The 13128-nt window shown below is 41.7% G+C and overlaps 1 protein-coding gene across 3 annotated transcripts; it reads right to left on the bottom strand.

Annotated features, from left to right (window-relative positions):
- Window positions 1–769: 769 nt before the first annotated feature.
- ptpn6 (protein tyrosine phosphatase non-receptor type 6) lies at window positions 770–11893 on the bottom strand. 3 transcript variants are annotated; one of them, XM_076154738.1, is made up of 16 exons: window positions 11329–11893; window positions 10946–11002; window positions 9744–9866; window positions 8458–8652; window positions 6181–6361; window positions 5118–5234; window positions 4648–4764; window positions 4289–4385; window positions 4068–4147; window positions 3762–3908; window positions 3251–3385; window positions 2922–3076; window positions 2408–2475; window positions 2149–2300; window positions 1830–1894; window positions 770–1073 (listed from the first exon to the last, which is right to left on the bottom strand). In XM_076154738.1, the coding sequence occupies exons 2-16, from the start codon at window positions 10951–10953 to the stop codon at window positions 977–979; spliced, it is 1737 nt and encodes a 578-aa protein (XP_076010853.1). In that variant the 5' UTR covers window positions 10954–11002; window positions 11329–11893; the 3' UTR covers window positions 770–976. The 3 variants fall into 3 exon arrangements, with proteins under 3 accessions (XP_076010853.1, XP_076010852.1, XP_076010854.1); XM_076154737.1 differs by having other exon boundaries at window positions 10946–11005; window positions 11329–11892; XM_076154739.1 differs by having other exon boundaries at window positions 957–1073; window positions 1826–1894; window positions 10946–11005.
- Between the last annotated feature and the right edge of the window lie 1235 nt (window positions 11894–13128).

Here is a 13128-nt window from a genome sequence, read left to right as displayed (position 1 = left end):
ATATAAATAACCTATGTTCTCATTTCGAAATACATTTCCAGGCAGCTATCCTCCGCTGCTCCATCCACACCCCTCAACCGCTCAGCGAGACAGACCCAACGACTGAAAGTTTTAGGGGAGAAACACACACAAAACACACACAAACGTCAACCAGTCTTTGATTAAATAAACTGCCTTTGTTTTGGAAAACGGATGTAGTCTACGTTGATAGTTCCCTATAACTTTATGACCTCCGGGGAGTTGTTTACATGCTGCAAATCATTGCCACCTGACTATTATGAGAGTCGTAAGCTTTCTGTATTGTTAACGTTTATTTTACTATGTAGCACTGAGTGTTTAGTTGCTCATTTAACTTATTAACCTTTGATTAATTTACATATTTTAATATCTCCTTTAATATCTCACGTTGGTAATGTATGTTGATGGGAACCTGAGCCTTTGCATTGTGACGACGGGCGTCATAAGCTGCTTATGCTGCTATATATTTACGCCGGCACTGAGTTGTACAGATTTGAAATTTAATTGGTGCTTAAATGCACAAAAAGAAAGAAGATTTGAAAGAAAGTGAACACAAGAAGAAGTGTGATGCAATGGTCTTTTATATTAATACACTGGAGACCATTTTGATTAACATTCTTCCAAAACATCAACAACGTTCACTCTTTTTTTACTCAAATCAGAGAGCAGGAACACAAGTGCACCCATGTTATATAATTAAGAAGCCGCTGATGGAGGATTTATGCCAATAACTGCAAAATAACACACGACAATTGCTCACACATGCTCTGCCTTTATTTTATAACAAAGTTGTCAATCAATGATTTTTGTTTTATACAACACCAAACAGGTCGTTTTGTCTCTTTTCTGAATGTTTAAATCTTTGAAATCTCAAATTTCAATACGTATAAAGTTTCAGGTGAAAGGTAAATCCTTTAACAAAAGAGTGACTGCATAAATATGATTAACATTTTCACTTTTATTTTTTCTTCACTGAGCCACTTTTCTTGTCTGACTTTGGCTTCTTCATGTCTTTCTTTCCTTTGGACAGATTCTCATAAACGTCCTCCTTGTTTCTGGGGAGAAAGCAAACACAGATTTGTGATTTTTCCAGAGGATTCAGATCTGCACAATGTCTTATAATAATTATGAAAACACTGAGCACACACATTTTGGAAGTGAATATAAGCACCTAAGACCAGACTAATGCAAATCACATAGAAAATATGTTTCATATCCACATTTCAGCTCCACAGGGGTGTGTTTGATTTCTATCCACACACTCTGCTCCAACTAGGTCAAAGTCCATTTAGGGTTTGGGAGTGAATTTGTCCATTGAGAATTTGTTGTTTGATCTTTTCCTAATTGGTTACTGACATCATTGCCTGGCATGTACACTGATGGTGCCCCTAGCTGAGAGGTCACACAAACAACCATTATTCAGACAGCAGAGGAATGAAGACAGACACATGGGCCCAAGTAGGGTGTCCATGTGAAAATGCTGTTTACACCGCCGTCTGTTAAATGTAAACATGGTAATCTCATTTAGTTTCTTCTCCTTTTATCGGCCAATTAACTTCCAACCTAATACACGCAATGCACAGAGAACATGGAGAATGTTTTACATACAGACTTGGCTGATGGAACACAAGGATCAGTGAGCAGTATTAGAGTTTGCATGAATAAAGTGACTGACAGGCAAATTTTCTTTCTGTTCCGTTTTTCAACAAGAACAATGCAGGTGAATGAAATCACCCACTAGAACAGAATTAGAAGTAAATGATGTTTTATGGATGAAAGACTTCAAAATGAACTCTCACACGTTCACTCACTTTGAGACTTTCCTGCTCGCTGGCGGGTGCTTGAGTCGTAGATTTCCATACTCTGTCTCAGCCCCCTGGGGAACAGAGGGACAGATTCAAACACAGACAGACAACATACTAGTGATTCAATCTTTTGTCTTTAGTCAAAGGTTGATTTTTCTGTCTCAGGTTCAATGTTCACTCTGATAACAAATCAGTCTGTTGGCATTAAACTAGGAGTGTTCATGTTAGCGGTCAAAAGTGCAAAGGTCAGTTGACAGACGACCCTGAAGCCTTTATTTTCCTAGCAAGAGGTGTTGCTTTCCTGTCTCCTCTCTCTCCGCCTCACCTTGGAGGCCTTTTCTGTGGCCTTGGTGGCCTGTATGTGCTCAGACACAGCCAGGTAGATGAACTTGTACTGGGCCTCAGTCTGAACCATTCCAGAACGCTGCTCCCGAACCATCTGAATATACTTGGGGACGTCGATATCACAGTCCTGACCTGGAGATCGAGAAGATTGGGCGGAAGATGTGTTAACATTTGATTCATGTGCTATATATGTACCACAATAAAGAGAAGGAGTGATTTATCCTCTTTTTAATTCTTACCAAGAGTTTCGATGTTCTCAAGGATCATGTCAATCACAACAATAGTCCCTGTGCGTCCGATCCCAGCGCTGGATAGAGTCACAGTAGAAATTGTGGTGAATATATTACTCCCCAACAATAACAACGAGATGCCGTTCAACCAGAACTGGACACAATAAACTGTACTACCACTAGAAAAGAGTCGGACCTTTCTAAGAAACATTTGGTCACTTAATCGGACATTTTTCTAATAATGTGCAGTTTTGTGAACATACATTCCAGGATACACACACATGAGGGAAATGTAATCTCCTCACATCGCGCAGTGCAAATTCCAAAAGGATAAACTGTTGACTTAAACTTTTGTTCTGCTTCTACTAATCTTAATCCAGAGAATATGAACATTTTCATCATAATCTCCAATTTTTCACTGGTTTGAAAAACTTGTAGACTCTCTGGACTTTAGGACCCCCTCCCTCCCCCCTAAAACAGCAGCCCCTCAAGGGCTTCAAGCCTTCATCAGCCCATCCAGTACCTGCAGTGGATGATCATGGGCCAGCCACCAGGAAACTCAGCCTGCTTTGTGTTTACTTCACTGAGGAAGCTGAGGACCCCTCCGGGCTCCTGGGGCACACCGTGGTCGGGCCAGCTCATGTACTGGTAGTGCCAAATTGTTCTGCTCATTTTTGGCTGTAAAAATAATTAAAAGTAAAAAAGACTTTTGTTTCAAACCCATTATGCTGGACAGAGACAGAGATTGACGTGTGTGTGTGTGTGTGTGTGTGTGTGTGTGTGTGTGTGTGTGTGTGTGTGTGTGTGTGTGTGTGTGTGTGTGTATGTGTGAGTTTGGTGTTGGGCAGTTACCTGGTCAACAGGAGCGATCTCCAGCACTCTGACTTTATAATCAATAGCCTCTCTCTCTGTAACATGGGTCACCTCATATGAACCCATCTTCTTGTTTTTGGTTTGTTCGCACGGCCAGTATGGCACACATTTATTCTGAAAAGAAGAAGAAAAAAGTAACAACCATCAAGTCAGAAATGTATAATGTGGCTAAGGCAAGTCAGAGCTTCACACACCAGAGGCTGAATCTTAATGTGAACTCTGATACTTTAAGCTTGTGTATTGATACAAAGGCAAAGGTTTTCAGTATCTGTTGTTGGTTAAGATTCTTGCTGCCTTATCCAGATTAAGCTTCAGAACGACAGGAAACCGCAGTAATTTATTGTCCTATAATCAAAGCAATGCGACAGTGATGGAAGGTGTTTGACGACAGGGACGCTTGCACACGTGTTTCTACACACAAAGCCATCCAGACACTCAGACACAGTTACATGGCTGCAGAGGTCCAAATGGTTTCTCTTTTGAAACTCACCCGGCCCTTCTCCACCTCTCTTGTTGTCATGACGATCACCCGCGTGTTCTCCTGCCATACCATTTGCCAGAAGTCGTTGACAGTTGTTGCTAGACACCCCTGGGTGGCGATGTAAGATTTACGATCTCTTGGCTCAAACAATATGTTCTGCAAACAGCAAACAGACATCAAACCCATGAATGCACTTCAAAAACACAATCACCACCTATTCAACAACATCCAGAGAGATGTATTAACGATGTGTATGATTAAAGCACTTATTAAATGTATTTCATTTCCAGCAGCCAGGGACTTCAGGAGACTTACTCTCACGTGGTTGCCATTGATGTAATCTGAACCAACAACATTGGGATCAGCATTCTGCAGCCTGACCCTGGTGTCATTGACTTATGATAGAACACAAGTGTATGGAGTGAGAACATGGAGGAAGAGAAGAGAGGAGAACATCAGTACGGTTGAAATGAGAAGACAGTGATCCATGTTTTCACAGCTCATCCTTTGCTTAATGTCTTAATGTCTAAACTCACAGGGGAGAATGTTCTTGTATCTGTTTTTGCTCTTGTTTTCTGGCCTCTGTCCCTCCTCCCTGCCCTTCTTCGACTTTGCCTCCAACTTTTGAAGAGCCTAGAGACAGAAAGAGAGAGAGAAAGAGAATCAATGAGAGGTAAAGAGATAAGTGACAAACCACCTAAAGGGATATTTCTACAACAAGAAAAAGACTATAATACAGAGAGAGCGCTGTAACAATGCACCACCACCAGATGACAGTATAATGCCCAAAGTCATACTATCTAATCTACAGAAAGGAAGAACATCTGTCAAAGGTTTATTCAGTCTACCAATTCTTTTTCTTCACTTTGTGAGAATGTTGAGAACCAAATCTTACATCAAACTCCTCCCAGAAGCCCGCCTTGCTCTTCTCCCCTTCACCCTCCTTCTCCTGGTCCAGAATTTTCACTCTGTTGTCGATATCTGCAGCGTTCACTCTGGTGGAGTAATAAGGCTGCCAGGGCACAGAGATCAGCTTCTGCTTTACAAACACTCTCAGAATTTATAGTCTAAATTTATGGTATAAGCAGATGTTTAACTCACAGATTCCACACATGAGCAAAATGTCCATTTACTGGTTTATGTCTTAAATGGCAATATCAAATTAAAATGTTAAATAAGCTGTAATTTGACTTGATTTGATAGTTAAAATTAAAATTAATTGGGCTTTGAAATTTCTCCCTCTTGTCTCTCAAATACATAAACAAGTATTGAATTAAATCAATGAAAATATAACAAAAATTAAAAAATAAATCAAAATAGACACATTGAATAGTAACGGTTAGTTTTGTGTTAGCAGCAGTTCACCTGTTTGAGATGAACCCAGCTCCCAGAAACCTCCTCAATGCCTTTACGTTTGTAGTTATCCACCAAGTCTGTGAGTGTGTCGAACATGTCTGAGCCGCCCACTGTGTATCTGTCATTCTAAACACACAACACACAACACACAACACACACACACACACACACACACACACACACACACACACACACACACGTGTTAGACTGGTCACACACACATACAGATCATACAATATGATAAACTGGCTATTTTGAACACACACACACACACACACACAGGCCATCTTCCTGAACATGCACACACGCACACACAACTGACAACTGAAAGCCGACGACTAACAGCTCAAACTGAGAACAAACTGCAATTACATTTGTTTTTAAAGTTTGAAATCTACGTTGCAGCTGGCAGGTGATCTACCACATAGAATATTATCCACTTTAATTAAAAATGAAGTCTATTAAAGAAGAATTAATGATTGTGTCCATTGGCTGGATGTTATTCAGATGTGAAGAGCCTAAGCAGCATGTTGTGACCTATGTGGTGATCTTGTGGGATCTTGTAACGTCCCTCTGCTGTGAAGACAAACTGTGCCTTCTGTTTCACTGAGCTGAGTGGACGCACCAGTGTTTCCACGAGGTGAACCGCAGCTAAAAATAACATGATACAAAGCCCTTGTATAGGGACACAGACTATGAAAATGAGGTTAAGAAATGACAGTGAACTGTTGCTGTGCTCCACTTCTCTCGCATTAGTTCCAATGTGCCACAATGTATACACACGCACACAAACACTTTCATTCAATTAAATGCTGGACATTTCGGTTGTATCTAACAAATCGTAGGAAACATATCTGCAGCACAAACTCATCTGTGGCCAAAGCGCAGAGGTGAAAGATGCATTCCACTATTGCATAAGTTTGGAGAAACTAGACCCTAAATGGAATGCCCCTCAGTGTTCTGTAGGATGGGGATGGATCGTTCCGGGCACTGTTGCGCAAGGGATAGCACACACTCACAGTCAGTCACACACACGCTCGTTCGCACACGAGGGAAAGAGAGCGACACGCACCTGGCATATGATCTTGATGTGGGAGACCCTCATTCCGTCTGTTCTCTTATCATCAATCAGGGTGGAAAGGACAAAGTCACCCGGTTTGGACAGGGACTCTCTCACCAGGAAGGTCCCGGGCTCAGGTCTCCCAGCCAGCAGCTTCTCTGCGTTCGGCCCGGACAGGTGACCGTGATACCACCTGGGTGAGAAAGACACAGCGAGCGTTTACATAGAGCTACAATAACGTTTAAAAGCTATTTAGGACCCCGAGCTGAATTTCAGGCCCATTTGGTGCCTCGCTTTTGTGCAGGCAGACAACACAAAGCTGTTAGACCTCAGACATCATACCTCATATACACCTACAGTATGTCAGTATTAATGTGAGTACGGATGTAGTCAGCGGTAAATGAGACCAACTGTGGTGAGACAGTTTAGTGTCCATGCATTTCCCCTTTATAAATCTATAACTGAACTTTACGTAACATGCATCTAATAGGGTCTGTTTTGAGCTACACAGGCAAGTTTCAACTACAGCTTGATTTATTTATGGTCTCCACTACATTGTGATTTCTGTGAGTGTAAATGAGTGAATGTACACTCACTTGGGCTGGGTTGTGACTTAATTTTAGGCACAGTTCTCGATTTCTTCTTCTAAACTTCCTGCTTTGCGGTCGGAAAATTTCTGATGACAGATTTGGTGGCTGAAGAGGACAAAGTATTTATAGCCTGCCCCCCTCTGATAAGTTACAAACACACCACACACACACACACACACACACACACACACACACACACACACACACACACACACACACACACACACAGCGACTGCTTAAACGCTCCTTCTTGTAGTTGAATAAGTAGGTAAGCGTGCGGTTTGAACATTCTGAACAGATGCTTTTACAGAAAATCAAATAGGTTTCCAAGTGATTCTTCTGTGTTGCAGCACGGTTAGAGAATTACTTGTTACTGTTAATGCAATATTGCAGAAGCTGAAGAACCGACTTTGCAGAGGAATGTATTACAGCTCTGACAGCTTCAAATGCACATCATGAAAGCATATCCTAACTATAAGCACTGTTAAGGTGTCCTAGAAGTGAAGAAGGACAAGACAAAAGATGAAATACTGCACTTTTTAGACTTACACAGTTGTCAGGTTTGTTAGTTGCATGCATAATCCTGAAACAGGGAGTTTATATCATGCAGAGATGAAGGCCTAACACCAGGTTTATCATTTTTATTGAGAAGATGTGAGCGAGAAGCGATCACAGAAATGGAGAAAGAGTGCAGAACACTTGTAATGTCTGTGTTCATGCTTGTGTGCACAGAGAGATTAAGCGAGATGAGGAAGATAGCGAGTGAGAAAGAACATGATGAGAGTGTGCAATAGAGGAAGATGAGTCGGGTCTGGCCATTGCTTTCAAAAGTGTCAAAACTTAAAGTTTCCAACCGCAGCAAGAAAGGGAAGTTAGACAACTGACAGAGACACAAGGACGGGGGGGGTGGGGGGGGGGGGCAGAGGGTTGAGCTCCAAGCATGGGTAAAGTACAGTCTCACACACATACACACACACACACACGGTAGAGAGTGATGTCCTCATATTTGACTCATAAATGAAGTGGAACATAGCATAGCATTTATCTCTTTGGTAAGTAGTTGACATTAACCTACATTAAGCAGGCAACTGTTGTGCAGTGTTTCCAGATCACCAGAGACAACAGGGAGAACAACTACAGTCAGACGTACTTTACCCTCCTACACCAAACATCACCTCCAACAGAAATGTCAATGGATCAAAGTTCATAGAGAGCAGATGAGGACAAAATACTGAGAGATTCACTTTGTAAATGAACAGAGTGAGTAAATCAGCAGTTTGGTGGCGTATGAGCTTCACTTGTGTAGAAAAGGTGCCTTTTTACATAAATGCTAACATCTACATTTTCACATGAGCACTACCAGCTGTGGGACTGAAACATGCAGCTGCTGTCTGTCTGGGTTGTGGGTGTTTGTTTTTACTGAGTCACACTCTTGAGTGACAGGAGATGACATTACATTGCGTCCCAATTGCTTAAATGTTTGTCAGGGAAAAGCAAACTAAAATAGAAAATATTAAGATCCTGCAGAATATTAGATCTATAACTTCCACCTTTCATCCCCAGGTCTGCTTTATACCACAGAACCAACACTTTTACGCTATTAACCCCAAGCGTGTAGGCGAAGAGAGCAGAGAAACCAGTGAGCGTGGGTTACGTAAACCTGCTTGGGGTTAAAGCCAAACTTGAGTGTCTCACAAACCTCTCTGTGGTGGGGTCGGAGCTGTTCAGGGGGTATTTGAGCTCGATCACGGTGCCGTCCTTGTCCTGCAGGATGCCCTGCTCCGCTGTGTAATACTCCACCAGCTCTGTCAGCGTGGCAAACTTCTCTCCTCCATACAGGTCATAGAAGTCGCCTGTGTTTTGGATACGGATGTGGGTCACCAGCTCGCCCACCCTGACCAGAGAATAGAAAGTTAGTAATGGCAGAAGTATTCCCAGTGATTTGACCACGTTTTTTAGGGAGATTTTGAGCTTCACAACAGCAAAATGTATCCATCCTTTCACTGATTCTACGTAAAACAGTCAGGGCACCAAATCAGACACCTACATTTTGATTTGACATTCACAGTCACTTGAGATTCAGCAGCTAAACAGTACAAATCTGTGTGTTTCTATGCACGACACATACTAGGTCAGAAATATAGTGATGACCAGATGCAAAATACAATATAATACCAATAACCTTCATTTAAAACCCCAGAACGTGAAAAGGAACACGAGCACCATCAAAAGTCCTCCGAAATGTAGAATATGTGAGACGGATGGAATCATCAAAGAAATATAAAGTACTACGAGGGCATAATACTCGTTAATACAATTTTCAGCTTTTCCGTTTTACAGCTTTACACGTTTGTACACTGATCATTAACACAATCTCCAATATTCCCATACTTACATACAAACCTTCCACATCAGCTTAACGTCAGACCTATGAGTCGAGGTTTTAGGATGAACTTGCCGTGAATCGTCTCACACATTATTGTTTGAACTATATTTCTCTTTTTGTAGTGATCTTATAAATTATAATAATATAACATATAATAATCAAATTATCGGTATAATTTAACAAATTCATGACTCAGAAAATGTGGATTAAATCAACACAACTTAATCTGTTTATTGCTAACCAACATTGAACTTGATGTTGAATGCAGTCTTTTGTATTTTTACGCAAAACAACTAATTCAACTCAAATGGTGATAAGTCCACCATTAATACAGCACCACGTGCGTCACTGTACAGAGAAATAACACAAATATTAGCGCAAGATTTATCATGCAATGGAAAACCTCTGGCAGCTAAGCAGAGAATGGTTTTGTTCAGCTTGCGTAATGAGAATCTGTCAGATCTGATATCATTGTGAAGGCATTTGGTGACGGATCAATGTGGAAGAAGAAGCAATGCACAATAACAGAAATGTATTTTTTTCCTGCTGTGGCATGAACTTTCTTGTAGGCTGCGATGAAGCAAGATGTAAGTGAGTACCTGACGGAGAGAGAGAAATCTCCTACGTTCTTCTTGCTGGGTCGAGCGAGGAAGCTGCCATGAATGCCTCGAGACTTCAGCATGGCCTCGGCTTCCACGCCTGTGATGTCTCTGTGGAACCACCTGCAGCAACACACATGTAGGAATACAACATGAACATATACAGTAGAAGCCATACAACTCTATTTGGACCGACATCTAAAGAGCATTATTTTTATTTCTCACAAGACTGAATACTTTGGGGCACAACGACAACAATTTTGGAGACAGAATACAAGAGAAAACAGAATTTTGTTTAGCTTGATCAGGTTCACTGCAGTTTGTCTCCACAACGGAATTCAAACATTGATATGCACTTGGGGTGAACTAAAGGAATACAGTGATCAGTATCGCAGCCTCATCTCCCTATTAAAGTTAAAATGGTCTTCCTCTCATGGAATCAAATGATTTCTGGTGCTTTGCGGCAACATCCTTCTATTTTCTGAATTCATTTTCATTAGATCTCACACTCTGACAAATGAGAGTAACAATAATCTCAATATTATCTTTTTTTACATTCAAAACATAAGAAGAGACGGTAAGTGATGATATTGAATTATTGACATATAGTCTGTAGAAATAATTTATCAGAACAGAAATAATATTAAAGGATCAACAATCCTCACAAAATAAACAAATTGTATAAAAGTATTGTAAAGATTTTGGAATGAATCACCAAGAGTCAATATATAAAATTAAAAAGTTATCAACTATAGCCACTTCCTCACGACCTTTTTAAAGAAATATTTCAATTTCCTTTTGAACTTATTCTAGCAGAAATGTTGCATCTTGACTGACAGACAGACTACACATTTCCCCTTTATTTTACTGCAGGCTGTCATAGCAGAACCGTATTTAAATAATGTCGCTGAACTGACACAGTTAGAAACCAAACCATCCGCTCAACTCAGAGGTTTGGTGGAGAACCTGATAAGACTATAAGATATAAGAAAAGACTAAAACAGTGTTGTCTGCATGCAAACAGTGAGTGCATCATCTCCAGTCACATGATAGAGGAAGAGAAGACACAACAGCTGGGTAAAGAAAAAGAAGGAATGGAAACAGAGAAGTTGACATTACGGCTTGCACACCAAAAAAAAACACATTTGAGCAACGTGAACAGAAATAGAGCTTTAAAAGTGTCCAGAGGGGACTGGACTCACCGAACCATGATGCTTCTTCACTTCTTCTGAGAGCAAAGAGAGCACTCGTACTCGTACCTGCTTGTGTGCAGAATCAAAGCGTAAGCAAACAGCCCTCATGTGTCAAACACTGTCGTAAATAGACAATGTGACTGAATGAACGACTAAGACTAACTCTGCTGCCCCCCCCCCATACACACACACACACACACACACACACACACCCACCCCCTCAAATGGCATTTAAAAGCAACACAACAAACACGCACACACACCCTCACGATCTCCTCCATCCATCCAAACTCGCCAGTATATCCCTCCACACACCACATTCACACTCAAACTACCCGCCTCTCCTCCACCCAATCCCCTCTTTCCCAACAGGAGTGCATGTAGACACTTACTGTCCTCGGCTGGGCCTCAGAGCGACTGACTGTATATGCGCCCGTGTGCGTCTGTCTCTCTCTCTCCTCCTCTCTGTCTGTCTTTCTCTCTCTCTCTCGCGCTCTCTCCTTCCTTCCTTTTTGCGGCTCCTTTCACAAAACAGTGAAAGCAACACGCAGGGGAACAAAAATAGCTGACAGGCCGGAATTCCTCCAACAGACAGAACTTTTTTTTCTTTTTGTTTTGTTAAAGAGAACCACAACCAATAGTCCTCATATCAAAGAACAGAATGATTCAATAAATGGTGGAAAGCTGCTGTCTGGCGCTCCATCTCTGAAGTTTCTATTCAAACTGCAAAGGAACTGCAGAGGCTATAAAAACCTTCCCAGCAATTCCAGGTTGGTGTCAGGAACAAAAACGTGAAAATCATCTGGAGAATCTCATGTTGTAGCTTCTCACCAAGCCACATTTGTTTCTCTTTTTGTAGCTTTTCCTCTCTGCCCACCTGGCTGCTGTACTCCCCTTCTGATATCTGTTTGCGCTCTACTTCCAGGTGTGTGTGTGTGTGTGTGTGTGTGTGTGTGAGAGAGTATCGGCATAGGTCAGAGTCACAGTTCACTTCCTTATTTGCTGTAAAACCTTCCCCCTCTATGCTGTGTGTATGTGTGTGTGTGGCTGCTTCTCACTTGCAAGTTAGGCAGTAAATGCAACAATAATAAGCAGCTTTAGGGGGTGGGGGGGTGTGTGTGTGTGTGTGTGTGTGTGTGTGTGTGCGTGTGTGTGTGCGTGTGTTACTGAGAGGGCTTGAACGTTTCCACGTAATGCCATACAAACACCTGCACATATTTGAATTGCAAATAACATGACGGAGATATAATCTGATTACACAGTTATGTCATAATAAAATAAGAGATTCCATCCCGTTGTTTGTATATAGAGCATTTTCAATCGACACTTTAACAAGGCAATACAGAGGAACATTACATATTTCCCGTTCCCTCTGTCTGTCCCTCCCTCCACACACACACACCCACGCACAGACACACAGCACAGCAGGTGTCTATCTGGCTCAGTCGTGGTTAACGCCAGCTATTGCATCGTGCATTATTGTGCTCACAGATCGGCATGCTGAACACCGAGAGGCTGCTTTTCTTCCTTCTCGCACTTCAGAGCTTCATCTCTCTGACTGCACTTCTAACACAACTGTGACGCAAGGCCATTCTGCCATTTTCCCACAACATGACAAAGATGATTTCCCCAATTTGTTCATGCTTTTGAGTGTTGCAACTCCAACAGACTTTAGATGCACTTCCTCCTCTGTCTACACAGTTAAATAATAAAAGTACTCGTCATTGAAATGAATGTGTAGTTATATTTATCAAACACATGAGACAAATACAAGAAACATACCCACAAGACATGGCATGGGAGTAAGTCGGGTCTCTGGCAGTCTGATCCAGATGAGTTGAATCCAGTCTGTAAGGTACTGAAGAGTTACTGTGACTCAAAATCACCTCATGTAGTCCTGAACGCAGGTTTTGCTTGCAGTTGAAGGCCTTTTCCCGTTACTCGTCTTCCTCACTTTCTCCCAGTCGTGTTTGGCCTCCATTTCTCTTGTGATAAGATATCAGGCTTCATTACGAGCCCTGCCTGGTCTCCCACCCTGTAATTTGATCCAATTTTGGTAATTACCCACCTATCTATAGGAGGAAATCTGCCTGTTCCTGTCCCGGCCCGGCTCTTCCATAAGCAAAGCTTCTTCTTTTCCTTTTCCAGCTCTCAATTTGTTTGTATGTAAATTCCGCCTCATGTCTCCAAAC

This window comes from Genypterus blacodes, unplaced genomic scaffold, assembly GCF_046128005.1.
Source record: "Genypterus blacodes isolate CSIRO-AG114 ecotype Tasmania unplaced genomic scaffold, CSIRO-AGI_Gbla_v1 ptg000063l_1, whole genome shotgun sequence".
Classification (NCBI taxonomy): Eukaryota; Metazoa; Chordata; class Actinopteri; order Ophidiiformes; family Ophidiidae; genus Genypterus; species Genypterus blacodes.
Note: the sequence above shows the minus strand (reverse complement) of the source record. Positions and strands in the feature narration are given on the sequence as shown.

What these genes read in the sequence shown, in the direction of transcription:
- ptpn6 (XM_076154738.1), bottom strand. An exon ending in GATTTCTCTCTCTCCGTCAG is followed by an intron (nt 8,653 to 9,743) that starts GTACTCACTTAC and finishes TTCTCTGGTCAG; the next exon opens with GGTGGGCGAGCTGGTGACCC. An exon ending in GCTGGGTTCATCTCAAACAG is followed by an intron (nt 4,765 to 5,117) that starts GTGAACTGCTGC and finishes GTGCCCTGGCAG; the next exon opens with CCTTATTACTCCACCAGAGT.